The 22,031-nt window shown below is 42.9% G+C and overlaps 1 protein-coding gene across 1 annotated transcript in view; it reads right to left on the bottom strand.

Annotated features, from left to right (window-relative positions):
- nek7 (NIMA-related kinase 7) overlaps positions 1-21,301 on the bottom strand; it is a 66,829-nt gene extending 45,528 nt beyond the window's left edge. The window contains exons 1-2 of the mRNA XM_008284756.1: positions 20,969-21,301; positions 218-305 (exon numbers count right to left, since the gene is read on the bottom strand). Coding sequence (XP_008282978.1) covers positions 218-277 — 60 coding nt within the window. The 5' untranslated portion in view covers positions 278-305; positions 20,969-21,301. The remainder of the gene's footprint in view (positions 1-217; positions 306-20,968) is intronic.
- Between the last annotated feature and the right edge of the window lie 730 nt (positions 21,302-22,031).

Genomic DNA, 22,031 nt, shown 5'->3' with positions numbered 1-22,031 from the left:
GTTCAGAGACTCACAGAAACAATGCCAAGCCACACTGAAGCTGTTCTCACAGCCCAACACCTCACTAAGACACTGTGTTGCTTTTTCCTTTAATTTTTCACCCGTCTATATCTGGCACCTCACAGTTTTCATCATTTTACTTTTAATGTCATCCGACTTGACAACCCGAGTCAGCAGCTGGCCTTGTGTTAGCGTGTTAGCCTGTGTGTGGGGTTACCTGGGGTTGAAACACTGGCACGGCTGCTTGCTGTCCTTGCGGCTGCGTGTCCATATCCATGGTGTTAGGAGCTCGATCCTGTACACCTCTGGAAACCAAACACACAAAACAGAACTTCTGGTTACGAGCTTCAACGTCGACTATGAAACAAAACCCTCAGCTATCAGTTCCTTCAGAAATATCCCGAAAGGCAACACAATCATGTCCTCTGTTGTTCAGTACCAAACTAATAAGTGATGGTTGCTGCCACGGTGTCCAGTTTCAGCAGAACTGGAACCTACGTCATGCCTGTGGACTTGACACTCTTTGTCTGGGTTCCTCTCAAGTTGCAGCTTTGACAGAGCTACAGCAGACAGAAATACGAACCTGAACAATACAGAGATAATGCGACTCATTTCTGTGGCATTCTTCGGAGGAAAACCTTCTCGGAAATTACTGGTTGTACTCGTTCGGGCAATTCCACTTTATTTTCTGAGAAAATATAGGTCACACATAGGTGAACGATTTGCCTGTGGGTGTATGCCAGGTTGCTGTTTAATTACATGTTCTGGCATGTACCCTAGATGGAAGCAAATTGCATAAGAAACACTGCCACTAGTTGCTTGGCTTCTCACCGCATTTAAAACAGACAGTGCCATAATATGAAATGCTACCTGAATGAATTATTTAAAACTTTGAATAAAAAAAAAAGAATGATGCAAAAATCGTATTTACACATGCAATTAGCCTATGATTCCAGTCTACACTCAACTTATGTACGTGGGAAAGACGGTGGAGAAAGGAGTTTGACAGATGTGCCAGGATCATTTCCAGTGCGCACTATATAACACATAACACATAGTCTAAGAATTAACACTGGTTTACTCATCGTTTACACAGGACGCAAAGCATGCATCGCTGAAAACATGTCACATCCACAAGTACAACACCTATATGAAGTGAGATGTTTGCATATATTCAACGCACAAAATTAAGTCTTGGAAATATGTGTGCACATTTGCTGTGTTGCTCGAGTGTGTGTGTGTGCAGGCACACTGGGTACCTGTGGACAAAATGGAAATAGCAAATGCTGGAAAGTATTTACAAGAAGATTCTAAAAACAGAGGCCAATATAAGAAAAGTTCAAACTCTGGTTATTCAGCAGTCAGTAAAAAAGAAAGAAAAAAAAAAAGGCCACTACTAGAATATACTCAGTAAACTTATCTAGATTCTAGCATTTGGACTGCTTTCTTATTGTAGTGTTGCATTTACACACATTGCAAGCACAAATGGACATGCACATTGAAAAGTTGTACACAAAGGGAAGAAGACAAAACACACTCCACAGCGGGACATTTGCATGTTTTTCCACTGGAGTGAAAGCAGTCTGTCTGCAGATCTGTCAGCCTGTCATTTGCGTATTAGTAACTGTCTCTCGTCTCTGTTGTTGAAAACCTCGCCGGGCCAATTAAAAATCCCCTGGTTTGATGGAGATGAAGACGGCACTGAAGAGTAGTCTCTGTGCTAAAGGTTAACGTGTATATATGATACGGCTACATACGTGTTATCAGTCTATCGATTGACAGAACGGACGCATGCTTTTGTGTGTTTAATATGTTTGTGATGTAAGACAGCGTGTCTGTGTGAGCATGTGAGCAGATACATATCTTACCAATACGGTTTTTAATTATTTTAGAGTACTCCAGCTTTTCTTTCTCGGGGTTCATTGGTTTTCGTGTAAGCTTTGAAGATGGTGCGAGTGTTTGCACACCATGTCTCTTGGGATTGCATTGACTATATTAGGAATAATATTTACTGAAATTTACATTAAATGCTTGTTTCAAACAAGTCTAAAATCAATTCAGATATATATAAAAAATATATAATAACAATAATAAGGTTTACAAATAATAAAGATTTAAAAGCACCCACTGCTGGAGGCAAAAAAGGTATATTAGAGAAACATCGTTAAATGTCTGAGCTGGACTCATTCGCTTCTTATTTTTGACCGAGTAAGCATTTTAAAGAAAAATAATTTTTTCAAAGCCAATTGTCACCGTAGTGCTTGTAAAGTCTTAATTCTAGTCACGCTGCCTAAACACACCACTGGCATCAGACTCAAGTCACTACTACAATCATACAGAACCAGAAGCTAATAATATCTGGACCTTTTTACTGTGAACCATGGTGACAAGTAAAAAAAATTGATTTTTCCTACAGTCGGCACCAGTGCAAGGTGTAGCTTAATCTGTAAAAACAGAACAGTGTTCCCAGAAATAAGCATTTCTTCAGTTGTTTATTTATGTAATTTAGTTTTAATTTTTCATCCGGTCAAAATAACAGAATCTGTAAACACCCTGAATACACGCGTAGATTTTAAAACACAGGGTGTAGAGCTGTGTGTCATGGCGTCTGGATTTCAGTGTCACACAAGTCATCCACCCAGTCGGCCTTCGTGTCTCTTGTCATCATTCTTTGCACTTGAGCCTTGTGTTTTGCTAGATTGAGGCTGGCACCCTTACTCCTCTCCCTAACCCTCTTGTGTTTCTGACTGTCTAAGTGTCAAAATAACCAGGGGGCGTCTGAGCTCCCTGATGTTCTTTCGCCTCCTACATCCCACGTTAACGAGATCAATTAAGACTGCCATGTTAGATTAACACACACCAGGAAACAACACAATTAACAACGCTAACTCAATCAAGAGGAGTAAACAAGGTATGGTCACACTCTCACGCCTCCTATTCACACACAGCTCAACAAAAAGAACGTAAAACCTTGTACTGGTGGACAAAAACACTCAAGCTCATATAAACTTTCATCACGTTAACCGTAAATCTGCTAAAGCCCTTTACTCTTTTTTTTCAAGATTCTCACTTCACTGTTTCCATTGTTCCTCTTATCTCTGTTCCCCAAAAGATTGTGCTTACCGCAGAAAGGAAATTTTAACTTCCAACACAAACGATGGACACAAACAGCAGTGGAAATTCAATGTACCGGTCTGCCTGCATTTCTGCCATGTGTGTGAGAAATGGTGGTTCGCTGGCTGGCAACAGCTAAAAGATAAATCCTCTAACTATTCATAGATGCATGTCAGAGCCTAGTTTGGACCTTTGGTGTGAGACAGCTGCAAATATATAGCAGGACAAACCACGACTTAGTCTGCAGCAGAGAATCGATTTATGCCAAATACAAGGACACACATTATGAAACAATTTGTGCCTTTAAGATTTATTTTATTTTTACTGAGTTTGTCACTTGTTTTCCCAGGTTTACACTCATGTGTTTGTTCCTTTGGAGCTTTAAAATGACAACCATGCCGACTGTCTCGCAATTCTATGATGATAGCTGAAAACGTTACCAAAAAGAAAATCTGCAAATTATCTACAAGCGCTCTCACCGTTCATTAGAGTCAGGCTGTCGGATATGAATACATCATTTCTTGTCAGATAAGAAATACGGGAGACCTACGGTACATTGGGAAGTTAGCCTGTTTTTCTCTCTGACAAACTGATGGTGTGTTTCTACCGAGGAAAATGAAAAAATCATTCCCGTCCAGACCACCAACCACTCAATGTAAACAAACACTGTTTCCTGACTGCGCTCCGTCTAATGTGAGACTCCAGCCCGACTTCCTCACAGCAGGCCCAATCACACATAGGCAATTATATGCTAGCGTAAGGAACGGCGAAACAGAGCGAGGAAGAAAAGGAGATTAACGAGGCTATTGAGTACGGCTGAACAATTAATCAATTTAAAATCAAATGTAAATAGAAACTGTTCAATGCTGCAATTTAGGTGTGGCTGTTGAATAATAAGACCACTTCTGTAATCCTATTTTATTTCATTTAAGCAATGACCACATGGTTGATACGCAAGCCTCATTACTTAAAAGCCACACCCTGTACATTCTGCATCACGTCTGATCCAGGGTTTAAACTGTTATGTCAATGGTTTGTACAAATTCAAGCCCTCTTTCCTTCTTGTGCGACAGTCACACTTTAGAAGGTGCCTCGTGTGTTAATGCCTCATTCCATGCTGGATATTATTACACACTGAAGATTCAACTAAAGCTTGGCTTAAAAAAAAAATAATAGATCACAAATCAAATTGCAAAATCTGTTAGAAAAAAACTGCAATTACCCATTTTACCCAACTTGTTCATCCGTAGTATTCAGCAGTTTGTGGGGAATAGTCTTTGTTCTCACTCTTCCACCACACCTGAGACATATTTCCTTATGCTTCACCTACTTCTTATCATCCATCTATCAATTATCTGCACACCGCTTAATCCTCATTAGGGTGGTGGGGGGCTGGAGTCTATCCCAGCTGACTCAGGGTGAAGGCAGGTTCACCTGGACAGGTAACCAGTCTATCACAGGGCTACACTTAGAGACAGACAACCAAGCACACTCACATTCACACCGACGGACAATTTAGAATCACCAATTAACCTCAACATGTTTCTGGACTGTGGGAGGAAGCCGGAGAACCCGGAGAGAACCCACGCTGCACGGGGAGAACATGGAGACTTACTTCTTATCATACTCACCTCAAATCTGTTTTTGGATTTTTGCAACATCTGATGTCATCACTATTGCTTCACAGACCATTTCTGTGCAAACCACTGGTCACAACATCTGGCCTTCTCTTTTAACAAGAGACCACTTTCATTATAAGTGAGAATAACACTGATACAATTATTTTGTTTTGCTGATCAAGATAATGTCCGTGCCCATGAGGAAATGCATTGTGGATGTCATTTGATAAACAATCCATCTACTGAGACATTTGAGCACTATGCATCCCCTGGTGCAGAAGAGCAGGCTTAAGCCTTTGGGGAAGGTGGCACGCTATGTTTGGACAGTATGATGAGGGAGGTCTGCATTGGCCGGTTTTTGCACCTCTCAGAAGCTGACAGATAGCCGTGCTTCTTTACTGTTGTTTCAGTGTGCGCAGGTGTGCACATGGACAAAAAATATGGGCTCTCCCCCCTCAACAGTCTACTGTTGTACTTTCCCCACTGCCCACGTTGCTGATAAATCCTACAAATACACTCTGTGTTGCCTCTCAGCAGCAGATCCAACTTCCAAAGCAGTTATGCACCAAAACTTAACATTTGTAAGTTTGCATTAAACATTCAAAAAGAAAAAACCTCCTGTGCAACCTGGACTGAAAATATATTTAGAGATGCATCGAGTTGAGATTCCAGGGTCGAAAACAATAACTTAAACTGATCTGTTTGCTGCAGCCAAAACTAATGTGATAACTGATATTACTGATCTTACAAATGGAACAATGTGAGGAGGGAAATAAACGGAGCCAAGCCTGTGAGCTGATTCAGGTAAGGCACATCCTCTAACGAGCTCATCTTTCCAGTTTTGGCGGTCTATTTACGCTGCCGTGCTGCTGCTCTGCACCACCACAGTACTGCACGCCTGATCACCGAGTCCCACTTCCACCCCAACATCCACCTGCAGGCTCTGACTGAAGGATGGATGATATTTACTCGGCACTCCACGATGTCTCCGTGCGGGGAGTGGTGAGGTACCTGTTCACTGCAGGAACTCAGGGCAGGCGATATGTGGCGGAAACATTAAAAGGAACTGACCCCTAATTGTCCTTTTTAGCCTTTCTGTTTCCATTCCACATCAGCCGCACTCATCAGGTGTCGATTATGACGCTAATTTTAACTGAGCCAAACAACAATGGAGGGAACTGGTCGCTGATGATGATGTTAAAAGCCGTTTCACATCAGTTCTCACCTAGCAATTTTTCAATGCTGTTCAGAAGTACCTACACCAGAGTAGGTACTTTTTTTCTACCCAAATGCAGCCCTGAAACAGGTCATGCAGGGGTGGTTCCTGCAGGCGGATAACGACCAAAGATGTGGGCCAACCTGCTTGTTGCAAATGAACATCTGGAAATTACATTTAAAGTTAGAATATTTTCTTAATACCAATCTTTACAGAGCCTGTATCACCCCTAGCATTGTGAATACAGTCGTGACTCGATAATCCGACACTAAATGTAAAACCTTCTTCTATGTCGGATAGCAAGGCTGTCGGATTGTCAAGACGGAGGTCGAGATACGAGGAGGGCTTGATGCTGGAAGGCTCATTTGTTGTTAATTATTGTTCATAGTTGTTATAATAACTAGTAGGGCTGGTCTGAACAGCACTTTCTGGGCTGAATTAATGATGAATATCCGAACATTCGGTGCAGTCTGGAACGCACGGGCAGTACTTGGCTGCTGATGCCGCCGCCACCATCCACGTTTACTTCCGTAAACACTGAGCACGCTCGCTGCGTGTGACGTCGTCGTGTCCTCTTCTGCGCATGCGGGACACTTTTGGGTCGTATGAAGTTCACACAGCAGATCACATACAAGTCGCATTGAACTGGAAACGTGAAGGAAGTCACAAAGAAATCCTCATTGAGCATTAAGTCCTGCAGTGTGAACGTAGCCAATCTGTGGGATTGTTCAGTCAGATAATACGCCGTCATCTTGATTTGTGACATAAAACATCATGTCGGAGTCTGAATCCAAGGCTGTCAGTATGTTAAGGCTGTTTTTTATGGGCTCTGTTCGTTTTTCCTTAAAACCTGTCGGATAGCAAGGTGTAGGATTGTTAAGGGTCAGATTATCGAGTCACGACTGTTCACTCATTTACTGAAAACTTGTTTAATTTTTCTTTAAGACAAAGACAAGTTGGCTTTTGCAACATGGTGAACAACAAACTGTCCTACCTTGATATAAAAGAGCACATCTTAATTTAGTTGAGGCAAAACTGAGTCAGAGCAGGAAAAATGAGTCGGGCACAGCAGGGATGGTGCAGGACAGAGTGGGACAGATGCAGAACTGAGAAAAATGCCAGCAGAGAGAAAAGAGGAGCTTGTTAGCCCTGATGTGTTCACGGTCCTGAGAGAGACGGTGTGGAACTGTGTAGCACAGAAGTTGGCACTGGCTTTAGCTCCCCTTTAATCCCCGTTTCCTCTCTTCTGCATAATTCATTTAAAACAGGAGAGCAGAAAAAACAAAGAGTGAGAGATGATTATAAAAAGGTGGATCAAGGCAACCTGAGGAACAGGGGGGATGAATGAAGAAATGAAGGGGAAGGGTCCTGGAGTTAAGCGGTCCCAAAGAGAAGAGTGCTAAATCAGCTCTCAGTCCGAGGACAATAAGTACGAACGCAGACTGATGAGCTTGGGTTTAAGGAGTGTAAAAAGAGAATGGCAAGAGAGGGGGTGAAGAGGGGAGAGGAAAAATATAATGTGACACTATCCGGCCTGGGTGTACGATGTGAGAGAATCAAAGGCACCTTTGAGGAGCCAGAAGACGACAGTGAAAGTGCTAGAAGAGTGGTGTCCATGATTACAAGAAATGGAGAAACCTTTGAGTCTGTGCTCATGAAAGCCCACCCCAGGCCTCTTCTCAAACCCCTGCTCGACTAACACTGATGATACAGAAGGAGAAGAAGAGGAAGAGAGAGGAAGAGAGCCACTAATGATGGAGGGGTCCGGATACTACAGAAGCAGCACACTCTCCAATTCATTTTAATCACTATTCAAAATCATTAGCCCAAATGTGCAAGCACTCGTGTTCATTGGACCATGAGCTGAGAGAGAGACAGAGAGGGGTAGCAGACCAATTACACCTCAGCATGTGAGCCAGTCTTTGAGCTCTTTGAGTAAGATGGTCCAAGACTTGACAGAATAAAAAATGAAGAGAGCACATTTTATTGTCTCTCAATCTAAAAGAAATAAAAACACAACACAGCGATAAAGCAGAACCTTTGAAATGAGCTTTGCAAAGCCAGCCAAACACTACATACAGTAGTCCAACTATTTCAGACTTTTCCATTTCCTCAAATCTGGCTACAAAAGCATAAAGTTAATCAGGGACCAGCTCAGCATGAAAATATTACAGAATTTCTAACGGTCAGACAAAAGACCTAAACAATGACAGCAGCGACATCAAACGCGATTCAAGAACAGGCAGAACATTGCTGGATTATTAGCGAGGTCTTTTTCAGATCCTACAAATTGCGTGCACGTCTGTCTGTGTGCGCTGAAGGTGGAAGGTACAAATCTAATTTACCTGATCAAACTCAGTGTCGGGCTTCTCAGGCGCTTCTAAATCTGTGTGCGTGCGTTTCCAAGTCAAGTTTTCAATGAAGAGTTTACGAGCTGTTGTTAAAAACAAACCGCGAGAATGACCTTGATGTTCCAGCTCTGTATATGTATAAATGTACGTGTGTGTGTGTGTGTGTGTGTGTGTGTGTGTGTGTGTGATACTGTTTCCGACCTTCACCCTCTCCCCAGTGGAGCGAGCGCAACAAAATGATAAAAAAGGAAATTAAGACAAAGAAATCCACAACGGTCCACTGGGACCCTACAAGGCTAGTGATCCATAATGCTGTTTGCTAACTATTTATAGCCATCCTTTACATTTTTCACTTTCACATTTTTATAGGCTCATGATTATTTCACTGCAGAAGTAAATAGCACAGCACAAATAGCCCGGGCTTCATGTGAGGCCTAAGCTGATTTATTCCCCCACAATCCAAATAAAGTAGCACAGCGCTCTGCTTTTGTGTGTATACGTTTCACCCGCTGCAGCCTCAATTAAGCACACGTGCACTATCACCCGACCTTCCATGACCCAGTAATCCCATTAACAACACAGGAGTCTCTTCTGTCTTCCTCTGCCTCTGCGTGCACACCTGCACATTTGTATCCGCTCGTATCTCGGTTTGTATTTTACATCCTCCGCTGCCGTGTATAGCGAACATGTCCACCATTGAGAAAAGAGCTCAAGCACAAGCAGGTGTCAGCCACTCTCCTCCTCTTTCTATATCTCCCTTGCTCTTGTCCTCCCCACCGCCTCCCCTTCGAGCTCTGTTGCTCCTCTGTGTTTTCGACACGAGCTGGCACGTGGCTAAAAGCCCGGGCCACCTCTCCACTCTATTGTCCTACCCACACTACAGCGGCACTGACAACTCTCTTGTGGTGAGGGGCCTTTTGTTGCCAGTCTGTCACTTCAGCAGGTGCCTTACAGTAAAAGGCAGGAGCCAGCCAGCCAGCCAGGCTGCACGGCTTCGTTAGTGCAGAGCACCGTTTGATGTGCTCATTTCATCAGCCAGAGACGGCAGCCAAGGAGGATGCTAATAATCACTTGAAAAACAAAAACATTCCACTCAAGCTTGTAAAAGATAAACTCCAATTTCAATGATAAAAGAAGAGTGACAGACAGCCATGGTACCAGTTGAAAAAAGACCGGCAGCCACACTACCCCTATGTCTTTTTTCCTTACCACCCCCCTATTCCTAGGTGAAACCAATTCATACTGTCAATCACTACGAATAAACAAGGTAAATGACAAATTGCTGACTGTGTAAGGAAAGACAAAATCGTGTGGGCAAAGTATGCAAAAACAGAGCTGCATTTAAGACAGCTGTGTGATCCCTCAGAAACCAGTTTAGTGTGTCAAGGAGCAGGCTGTGTAAAGGAGAGAACCCCCCAGGCGTTCAGCAGAGGGGACCCTGGGGGTTTGGGCTGTGCTTGCACACCCTCTCTACATTCACAGCCCTTCAAAACGCCACATCACCAGCACACCGCAGTTAAAGCCGCAATTCGCAACTTCTGCTGAGCGGCGGCAACAGCAGCCTCTGTGGCCACAGGTGGTAATTACAGGATTCAGTGTTGCTGGGTTTAAAGTTCACAAGCTAATCAACTGCTACTGCGAAAAACACAAAATCATCACCTGTTTACAACCTGCCAAATTTACTGTGCACAACTCTGGTGACAATCAAACACTGAGCAAATGAAATAACAAAATCAGCAAACATCACGAGCGAGTCCAAAAGCAAGAAGGCCCCCTTGGCACCTGTCTTCCTGGCGTTAACTTCAGAAAGCCAGTCCAGGATTATCCCTTGTCAAGTCTCTTGGTTGGAAGCTTATTTTATCTTCTCAGTTTCCTCCGTTTTCATCCTCTTCACCTCTGACAACGCCTGTACTGAATATCATCCTTACTTTTTTATTTTATGGCAGATCGCACACACGCTGAGTTCAGACACTCAAATAAAATGTCAGACAGTAAATAAAGCGAACTGTGTGGTGAATACAGCAGATTCATTCTTTGAAAATGTTCTACTCAATGATCTAATAAAGTATTTGACTTGGTGTTAAAGCTCTCTGGTCTGAATGTTTTGAGTTTGTATTGATATTGCACTATTTAAACTTAATGGTTCTACAGGGCTGCAAGGTGGAGCGGTGGTTAGCACTGTTGCCTCACAGCCAGAAGGTCGCCGGTTCACGTCCCGGTGAGGACACCCGGGATCTTTCTGTGTGGAGTTTGCATGTTCTCCCACTCTGAACCAGCAGATAACAGAAAAACAGGTAGAACAAAGGAAAAAAAGCCCAAACATATGTTCAGCTGATCGTTTGATTTTTAAATGAGATACTTGGGGTATTTTTTGGAGCACAGTCCTCAGTTCATTTGTACATTTGAACCAAATACCCACACCCAGAGTTGCACAGCACAGTATGATGAAGATCCCAAGGCTTTAGACTGCATTAGTGCCCTGTGGCACCAACTCATGATCTTTCACAATGCAGAACAGAGCATTGCACAGTAGAGCAAAGCTTCCAGCCCTCCAGGACCAACAAGGGCTTTCTTTGTTAGCCATGTCACTGACTGACCACCAAATTAGCTTCATCACCTCTGGCATCAGGATATTGGATGTGACATTCTGTACCACAGGGCTGTGGCTCTGTTTGTCTGCAAGGCTACAGGGCTTATATTTAAAAAAAAAAAAAAAAAAGGCAAAAATGAGGGACTTTCACACACAAAAATAAAATAAGGGAATGCTGTGCTCAGTTTTTTGCTGCATTGTAAAATACAGAAGTGTTTGGCAGAGCCTGGTCTTCATCAGTACAGCTGTGTTTTCTGAAACCTAATCTCATAATCAAGCTAACAGGAGTCCATAGACGAGAGCATCATCTTCCAGACAGTGGCCAAATAACTAAATTACATCACTGCTCCTTGCCAGCGAGTAGTATCTGTAAAGGTGGAGACGAAGCCGCAAGAAGGAGGCAGCATGACACTGCTCATTTAAACGGAAAAGCAAAAGAGCAATAACAGGAACTGACTGAAGATGGTTACGAAGCAGACGTTAAGCGACATTTGCTGGTTACTTGAGCAACCAATGTGCAGAGCTACAACATCAGATGAACTTTTAATTCATTCTGAGTCTATGTCAGAGTTGATGCTTTCTACTTTGCATGCAGTTCTGGGTTCTAGGACAGCAATTACAAAGCAGTAATTGCTGACCCGTCTCTGTGTTGTCTAGATATGACGAGGCTTATCTATGAAACAACCATTAAAAAACATCTGGTGAAGAGTGTACTTTCCCGTCACACAAAACCAGCAGTCTCTCATACTCCCTTAAAGCAGCTTTTCCCCCTTCTACTTGGAGAGTTTGAAGCAGTTACCCTGCGTTAGCAAAGAAGTTTGTCTAAGAGGAAATGACAAGCACAAGATGTCCAAATCATTAGTAATGTGAGAGGAGCAGTTCCCAGGCATGTCTCGTTACATAGTTGACTGCTAACGTGAGGGCTAAGGGCTTGTGTTGGGGCTTTTCTGGGCCCAATCCTTCTTATATGCTCTGTGAGGGATGGGGAAGCCGATCACAACTCTTCAGCATCTCCACGGTTAGTCATGGAAACATCGAAGACCCTGAACCCAGAACAACCTCTGCTTAACCCTGGCACACAACGAGGAGAGAAAGAGATACCAAAAGGCAAGCTGTGGTCCACACGTTAATGTAATACACAAACTCACATGCAAACAAATGCAGACACACACGCACACAGAGATGAATGTAAAACTGGAAGCCTACACTGAGCACATACTAATAGTGGGCCCATGGGAACGTGGCTCCACAAAAATCAAGGTTGGGTCTGGCTCTGGTTTGGTTTCAGCCTGCTGTGGCTTCTGTGGTGGGCCCTGCTGGCCGCCACATACACATGCACGCACACGCACACGCAATGGTCTAACCAGATCCAGAGCACTGCTACTCAATCAGAGGTCAGATACAGTACCGCTGCTACACACTAGCATGTGTATCCACCCATGTTGCTGTCCAACTGCCAAGGAGGATGACTCCGTACTATGGAACCGACAATAACGCGACTATTTCAGTTGCTTCCAGTAGCCCAGTTTATCTTGGCGTAGCATCACATCAGATAGAAATGATTCTGCTTGACCACATATGTAAATCTACAAAGCGAAGTCAAATTAACAGCTCACAGGAAGTTGTTTCATTTTTTAATTTCCAAGGTTTTGAATTTGGAAACTGATAATTAACGGCAACGTTGCAGGCAGAGCTGCATCGTTCACGTATGTCTCTGTCTTGAAGAGTCAGTGCGTCTTTGAGGAAAAAAAGTGGTACTGAAAATAAATCAGGAATAATCCAACTATATAAAAGCCAGTCAATATTTTTGGAAAGGATACCTGACAATAAAAATCTGCTGGCTATAGCTCACCCCTCTATTCTACAGAAAGCAATATTTGTTTCCTCTATTTTCCACGAACAACAATGAAGTGAAAAATTATCCTTATTCTGTCATTTTTCTCACTTAAAACTGCTGCGAAATGGCCGAGAGTTCAGCCAAAAACCTCCAAACATGTACATCTGCACACAGACTAATATAGAAGCGTAAACTAACATGCATGCGAGCGCAGCACACGCACAGCCAGACACACAAACGCACACACAAAAAGTTCAGTGTTTATTTTTATTCCTCAGGCACTCATCCTTCTTTGCATGAGTGCATTACCCGGCACACCGACGGAGCATCCCAGTATGTGTGCGAGTGTGTGTGTAAGGAGCTGACGATCAGAGAATAACGTTACCCCTAAGGGGTCGCACCTCTCTCCACTGCCTCCCTCCTCCCTTATGCCTCCTCTCCTCTCTGTGCCTGCAGGGATTTCCCTTTTCAGTTCAGGAGAGATGTCAGACCTGTTCCACCATCCCTCACACACAGGCTGGACTCTGCCCTATATTCCACTAACATCTGTAAAACTCCACAAATCAGCCTCATTTCTGGATATCAGGGCCGTGAAGGGCTTAACAGGGTGACAGCTGAATCAAATGTCCTCGACTCGTCTTCAGATAATGAACAAAAGCACGAACCTAGTTGCCCCAGTAGGGATTTAACATCAGCTGGATGTAATATTAATTAAGAGACATGAAGGGGCCTATTTTATTGGCACAACAATCACAAGGCGGTAGGTCGCTATTGGCTTCTCCGAGTGCATCGGCTATTTTGGTGAAGTAGTGTGACAAGTCAAAGTGTGAGCTTAGGTGGACGTGGGGTTCGACAATTTCACTACGAGTCTGTCACATCACAAATCTAACTGCTCTGAAACAGCTGAATCGATCACAGTGATGATGAATGACAAGAATTTAAAGACGGTTTTTGCAAAATATTATACTAACAGATTGGCACAACCGCAACACACCTCTCATCTGTATCCAGAGCAAGATGTGAAATTAAAGGAAGTCAATCATGTAGGAGCATCCTAATACAGTTAAAGAATAATAAATGAAAGGACAGTTGTGAAAAGAAGAAAGTCAGAACGGAGGCACTTATACACACATTTGATAAGCTGCTGTAATCTGACATCTGCCTCATAAACAATAATCATATAATGTTACTGCACCTCGGTGTGGGACTTCCAAAATAAAAGATTTACCAACACGTCCGCCCTGCTGCGCCTGTACAGATCTACTTTCTCGCTGTGGACAGCAGGTACTGTAGGAATCAGTTACCCCAATTTACAAATGACTGCAGACAACATTGCTAACATCCCTGCTGTAAACACATTAAATGTTTTTTTTTTTGCCATCAAAATTCATCTTCAAACTACAAATTCATCATCAAAGTCTACGACACAATCTCACATGTTATTTATTAGATATTTTACACCAAAGCACCGTATAGGAATTTATGTGCAGCTTAATTTATATCAGAATTTATACCAGAGGAGACAGTATTCAGAAAATGAAAACGTCAGTTAGCGAACCAGCAGAGAAAGACATTCGCAAGAAAAGAGAGCAACAGAGACAGAACGAGAGAAAAGCTCCCCAACAGGGGTTGAAAGCAGCTAAACCAGAGAGGTCTTCCCTGCCTCTTTCACACATTAGAATATTAATATTAATGAGACTTCCTGTTTCTCTCCCCCCCCCTCTGTTTTTTTCCCTCAGACGATTTGAACATGAAAAACTTAAAAAGCGCAAATTCCAGGAGTTGCGTATCACAGTTTGACCTGGAGCCACACAGCAGACACCAACCATGACAGACTCGCTGTTCAAAGCAAGCGGGAGCTGCTTTCATCAGGGGATCCTGGTGTTTTTCTGTTTTTTTCCTCCTTCTTTTTTTTACAGTGTGACACCACCAGCCCATGCCATCTGCCTTCTTCTAAAATCAGAACTTCAAGATGTGCTTCCTGCTTGTGTGTTGTTTTTAGGTGGGCTTCACAACCGAGGCCCAGCATCATGCGAGCGTTTGCTGCTATGCTGCTTGCTGACTGCTGTTTACAGCCAAGCCTCGCAGTGTGGCGCAATGTTAAATATTCACTGTTAAACTGTCAAGCCAGGACTGGTTGGGAACCCAGCCAGGCATTCACAGTACAGTAGCATCGGATTCCCCCCTTCTTCAAATGCAGCCCGACGAAATCAATCACTGTTGTCGCAGCCAATCCAGAACCAGACCAGCCCACTTCCCTCCTCCTGCGCCAAGCCCACTTCCTCACAGCCCAGACTACAAGGACAACTTTACTAAGGCCTTTCGTTAAGTCACAGTTAAACCGCATTTTCTTTATCATAAATACTACACAAAAATACATTAACGCACACATTGTTTGTACTTAAAAGACACCTCTAATCTAGGTCTGAGTAAGCCTCTGCTGACTCCTGGTGCCTGCCATCAGACATCTGTAAAATATTTTTATTTGGTGCCCCAATACCGCACTGGCAAAGGTCTCTCATCCTTGGCTTGGCAGGACTTCTGACAGAGCCAGCCGGCAGCGCCATACAGGCCTAACCCCTGCTGCTGCAGCTTCCTGCTGCTCCGAGGGAGTCGGGCTGCCTGCCTCCCTGACAGTGGGCCAGGCTGGGCAGGAAGGAGGAGGCTAAGGGGAGGCCCCAGGTAGAGAGGACCCCCAGGAGAGCAGAAGCAGGAACGGGGGGACAGACTAGAGGTAACAGAGGCTCAGGGAATAAAGAGTGGAGAAGTGAAGAATCTGCATATGGAAAATGGGGGCTGGTGAGCAACAAGATGTCGAGGATGAAAAGCAGTAATAGGGGAAATGGAGAAAAAATGGGTGGCATGGAGGTGGAAACGAGAGCGAGACAAAGGGGCTGGAGGGCAGGTCGGGCAGCGGGAGTTGAGGGGAGCCTCTCATTATGACTCCTCTTCCTTCCTCATGCCCCCAGGCCTTGACCACAACCTCAAAGCCCCTGGCCAAACCGAGAGACCAGGGAGACTATGGGAGACTGCTGTGAGTCAGGGTACAAATACAGAGGGAGGGGAGAGCGAGGTGCAGGGGAAAGATGTCTCCCACAACCAGATGAGGCAGCACGAAACAAAGACAAGGAAAACGAAAGTATACAGCTTTTGCAATCAAGTTGGGTTTTTTTTTTTCTGCCTGTGATCCGACTGATTTCAGAGATATTTAAAGACCAATCTGGTATTTATATTTTATACATAAAGAGCTGCACATTTGCATAATATCCAAAAGAGTCAGTCAGCATGAAAATGGGAAAGAAAGGTTTAAGAATCATCCACATAAACAGCTTCTAATGATTTTTTAAAATCTCAGTATATACACAGCATGTTGTAAAACCTTTACTTGCTTCAAATTTATCACTCGTTAAAATACTGTACATTAGAAACTCCTTCTGATGCTATAACAGAACACACGGAGGCATTTTAACAGAGCGATGGGTTACAGCAACACAGAATACACATTTTAAAAAGGCCTAAATTGGCACTGATTTTACTACTTGTGACGTCACTAGAAATGGGGAAGAAAAAGAAACAGAATGCAATCGGAAAAAAAAAAACAACAACAAAAAAAGACTGCAACAGAGACAGTGAAATGTCCCTAGCTTTTCACACTGAAAGGGGGGAGGGTAAAACAGACAATCTGTCAAAACAAGATGCTCTCGTACAAATTTGCTCTCTTCGGCAGCAAATCCCGTGTGAAACATTAAGGCTTATTTGTGGTGAGGCTGGAACAAATGCCCATAGCACAGTCAGCAAGCAAAACAAAACAAAAAAAAAAAATCTCTGTTTCTGTTCATGAGTGCGAATTCATTCTGCTTTTGTCTCATCTCATGACAAATGCATACTGTCACTGTCACTGATGTGGTGTTTACAGTGGCATACAGCATCTTGTAATTATTCTGTGAAAGCGAATTTATATCCTGGGGGATTCGTATTTTTGCGCGTGGATAATCAAAAGAGATAGAGAGGGAGAGGGGACGACTGGAGAGTGATCGGCGATTAGAAAAAAAAGGAAGGATCTGCTTGAGAGCCATCTTTTCCGGCACAGTTCACAATATGGCGACATGACTTTGGTAGCTGTGTTTAGACGGCAATCATCCATCTTATTCCTCAACAAGTAGTCACCTACAGACAACTACAGGTATTAGACACCTGCAGTATGATGCTCGTGCACTCACAACCACATACACAGACCACGTGAAGCGCTTTTATGCAACCGACTGCTCATGTAAAAGAATAAAACACTGGTTCAGAAACAAATAAGCAACAGCTATCTCTTGCAACAGCTATATTTCCAAATCATTGCAAACTGCTAACCGCACTGTACCAACAAATTATTCTGTATTTATCATCGTCTGTATTAAAAAAGTCTACCCGCTTTCTGCGCAGATTAACAATGTCATTTCTAAGCAGGCCTCGTTCGTTTTAACCTTCCCAGTGTGTACGAGGAAAAGGCGTTCGTAATGAAGCTGTTTACTTCTTCATCTTTACTTAATCTTTTTTTTTTTTTTCCTGCTTAAAGGCTCTAAAAATGTGCCTTTTATGTTATTGCTTTAATTACTCTATTACTTTAATTGGTCCGTAGCTCCATTACATATAAATAGAGTTTCGTATAGAGCAGGATTTCAGAGGCAGAGATAAGATCAAGGTTGTGAAAAGAAAAAAAAATAAATAAAAAAAGGCATGAATAAACCCGTTATTTCCCAACACCCTCTGCTGTGAAATAAACCACCAATACTGTGTGGTCATGGCATAAGATGACCCTGGGGCACTGAAAGCATTTCATAAACTTTAAGCGAGGTCTTAGGTCAGTAATTTTTGTGTTTACATGTCTTTGTAGTCTGTTTCCCCCTGAGCACTATAGAGCCCAATGAGAAAAAGCATCAATGCCACAATGAAATTGAGAACTTTCACGTGACACAAGGAGCTGCGAGGCATCCTCCAAGGATATCTGAATGCTTGAAACATCAGTGACCCTTCATAAGATAGAGGGGAGATGGATATGAAAAATATTGACAGGCTGGCTGTTCTAAGGAGCCGCTTAGACAGCCCACTCTCATTGCCAAAGACCTTACGCTAAACTCTAACCAAACCGAGCCTGGTAGGGGAAAACTCACTCCTAGTTCTTTTTTTTTTCCTAGGGAAGGTGTAAACTTGTATTTTCTTTCGTTTATATTTTCTTGCTTTTTATCATCTCATAATGGAGCAAATAATCCCAAAACCGGAACACCAAAGTAGCCCATATCATGATCTACTACCTTTGCCAGCGTTGTTTCTGTACAATGCTTGGCCAAGGTCTTTGACATCATGCACAAGACAGTGTTTAATGTAGCTCAAAATGGCCTCAGGAAGCATCTTCTCTCAAATATGCCTTATGAAAGAAAAAAAAAAAAAAAGAGCCAATATTTTTTTTTTTTTGTTCTTTGTGAAAACCCAACGGCAAGATGACTGTTAAAGTGGTCAGATGACAAATGTCTCATCTGATCTTTAATCCAGCAGAGGGGCCAGCTTCAGGGCTAAAACAGGAAACTCTCACAGGATTGAGCGATTTGGTAAATTCCACTGCGCTAAATCATTGCTGTGAGTGCAGCAGATTTCTCCACACCAATGAATGGCATTTTAGCTCTCACTCTGAACGTCTCAGCAATGGGAAGTCTCACTGCTATTAAAACTGCACTGACACAGGAGATATATATACGGCCATCTGACCCCAGGCTCCGTCTAAGCCTGACACATGTATGTATGTGTGCTTCTAAAGGGCCAGTTTTATTTCATCAAGTGAAGGAATTATCAGTGCCTCATTTAATAATTTTCAACTTCTATGCTCAGGAGTTGTCATTCAATCAGACTAAGCTGACAGCCACTAGCCTGGCTGTCCTTATTAAATCCCAACAATAGAACGAGGCCAAACCACTGAGTTTTGCCAAAGCCTGTCAAAAGTGATCCACCTCTCATCAGCTGAAATTCAAAGTGGGATATACTGGCAGAGATCCCTCACCGCAGAGACTGATGCAAACATTTGGCAGCCATTTTCTGATCATCCGGTTCATGACACATTCCTTGATAGTCAACTTCACAGAGCCAGCCAGTGTTCATCTCAATCACCTGATGACGCTGGCAGACTCAAGCCTGTTGTCTCTGACGATGATCGAATGTGGCAACACAGAAGTGAGTAATAATTGGGTCAACAAGGTATGTCAGCTCCCACTAACTCCTGTTTGAATCATCTCTCTGCAGCGTAGCCAAATGTGATGGTATGACGCCTGAAATATTTGGCTGCGATCGACAGTGACAGCAGAATGGCACGGGATAACGCTTTCAACCTTCGTGTAGGTGCCTCTAAAACGGTTAGGCTCAGTAGAGATGAGACAGCCTACAAGTCTAAATGGAGTTTTGTCTTCTTGTTTGTTGTGCCTTTGAGTTGTACTGACTCTTTGTTCTGTTTCTCTTGGTTTTGGACCTTTATTTTTATTATCAATAATAAAAAATAATAATAATAATTTAGCATTAAAGACAAAAAATTCCAAAATGTCTCCTCAGGTTCAAATAAAACCTGTGGATGTAATCGGTTTGTAACGGTTTTGCAATAACCATTGTGACTCACATAAAAAAAAAAAAAAGCGAGCCACACTGAGAAAACCTTGACTTCTTGATTTATCTCTTTATAACCACAAGCAGTTCTCTTTTAAATAAACTCTGCTTTCATGGGTATAACTCTTGCTGTGTTAAACAGCGTGAAGTAGACAGCTGGAAGCAGCACTCGGGTCAAGTCTTTTCCAAAACGACTCAAAGGCTACGAAACGTTTGTTTGCTGTAAAACTTGTGCACACTGTCAAAGGTTTGAAAAGAAATGCAGAGGTGGCCATGAATTTTTACACAACTACATCTGGTTGTGTTCTACTAGTATATGTTGACATATGTGTAGAAATGAAAGGTTAAAGCCTAAATGTGTTCATCTTAAATTTGTGCTTTTTAAAATGTGATTGGATTTTTTTTTTAAACTACAACTAACATTCATGTTCATTAGCAATTATCTAAAGCTCAAAATGTCAGAAAATAGAAACAAAAGCTGTAATAATTCCTTTAAGTGCAAGCAAATGTCATTAAATAGCTTGTTGTCAAACCAACTGTTCAAACGCTTAAATTATTTCTACAACTGGATTTTATAAGTTAAAGCTGAAGAACCCATTTAATACCCACATTTTGCATCCACAAGCTGTTTGTGTTTGTTTTTAGCCTTCACAAACAAACAGGGCCAGACCCAGGCAGAAACAAGCTGAATACTTCACTGTGTTTAAGTTTGTAAAATGCAGATGAAATGATGAGATATACAAGGAAGACATATTATAAGAGGCATCCAGTTAATAAGTTCATTGACTTTGTATTCATCTGCATGGCAGCATGTGATTCTCCTTAACGCTGGATGGGCTTTCTCTAAGAATGCTCCTATTGACAGTGACAATCCAGTATGCCATGTAGATCACACATGTGCTGGGCTGAACTAATGTTTGCTGTTCAGGGTATATCACTTCTGACAGGTTTTACTACTTCTTAACATGAGAATTACGACCCACACAGACGAGCATGCCTCCACATCAAAAACAAACATAAACCACAACAAGCGTCAGAAAAACAAGAGCAAAGACAGACAGCTACTCAGCATCACACAAGTCGTCTCGTATTTAGGAGCAGCTTTATCAACTTTTGACTTTTGTTTTTTGTGGTGGAAGTCCTCTTTCGGTACGTGTTAAGTTGCTGTAATACGATTGTAACGCAGTAGCATGGCATGAAAACTGTGTTGTCATGTTTCCACCAGAGCTTTAACTGCATGGCTGCTTTGTTACGACGCACAAAAAGCCAAGTGAGGACAAAGTCGTCCTTTAGCACTCTGTAATCATTCCGCTAAAGAGCCATTATTGCCGTTCACTGACAGCGTCGACTGTGTAATTTACAGCCAGTTAAAGTTAGCACGGCGGCATGCTAGCAGGCTAACAGGCTAAGCTAGCTAGCGAACTTCGCAGAAACTTTTCAGCTGAGTGTCAAACTCGTGTTTTAACAGCAACAAGTGGCCGCCGTGAGCTTTATACGAGTGTCAGCACCCAAAACAAGTCAACAAGTAGTGAGGGAAACGCTTCACGGGAGGTTTATTAGCTGTGGCTCAGTTTCATAAGTTCATTGTCAGCTAGCCTCAGTTCTTACCAGGAAGTGGGACTCTGTTGCTAAGCTATTCCTTCTTCACGTTGAGAGTTTCTCCTGCTGGTTATGGCGGTTGTCTTTGTTTTGACTTTCCCTTTCTTTCCAAGGTCGCTGCACACACAAAAAAAAAGAAAGAAAAAAAAAAGAAAAGAGAAGTCGACTCGGCGGGCCTCTCTTGTTGCGTGGCACTTTGCCGGAGCGCTACAAAGTTTTCACGCTGAGAGCGCCTGTGCCGTGGAGCCAGTCGGGATGTGTACGTGTTTTCAGACAGCCTCTGCGCCGCTAGGCCCCCCTCAGCACCACACCGCTGACCCGTGTGCCAGTAATGTAAACAACCCAGCATTCCCGGAGCGCAGGGGAGGGGCGAGTGTCAAACAGTGGAGGGAAGCTGTCAAATACCGCGAGATTCAACAGAGGAGCTCCAACTCAAACCCGCGGCCGGCCCGAGCTGCGCTATGCCCGTCACGTCTGCGCTCAGCTCCACATTTACCGGGTGTTTTCTCTCAGGTAAGGCGTGAAACTCACTTACAAACAGCCGAGGAGCACTGCAACTCAAGGCGGCCTTTTCCTGAGCTTTCAGCTGCGTCTCACAGTCTTCGGCCTTGTATGCGAGGTGGAAGGCCGGGAAGTGCAGGTGTTGTCTTTTACCTGAAAGTATTGGCGGCCAAAGGCAGTATAGTTATATTTCTGGGTTTGTGTCAATTAGATTACAGTAATTTGAGGAAACATTTGTTTTCCGAAATTAAACCAAAGTAATTAATCTGAGAAGGTCTTGAAATGCTGTAAATTACATTCAACAGTTTTTATTTTCTCATACAGTGAAATGCAAAGATATGATTTCTTTTTGTAAAATCCTTAAAAATAAGCGCAGAAATAGTCCTATATAATGCACAGCTGCAGTCATGTGTACTATGTGTTATATATAGTGCACGATATTAACATTTCTGGCCGATACCGATATTAAGATTTCAGATATCGCCGATAACCAATATCACCGATGTCGATATTCAATTTTTGTTCACATCGAAAAATGAGTATAAGTGAGCACTGTGAGAAAACTATTTAA

This window comes from Stegastes partitus, unplaced genomic scaffold (assembly GCF_000690725.1).
Source record: "Stegastes partitus isolate 25-593 unplaced genomic scaffold, Stegastes_partitus-1.0.2 Scaffold371, whole genome shotgun sequence".
In the NCBI taxonomy this organism is placed as follows: Eukaryota; Metazoa; Chordata; class Actinopteri; family Pomacentridae; genus Stegastes; species Stegastes partitus.
The sequence above is the reverse complement of the archived record's forward strand: the minus strand, read 5'-3'. Positions and strand labels throughout refer to the sequence as shown.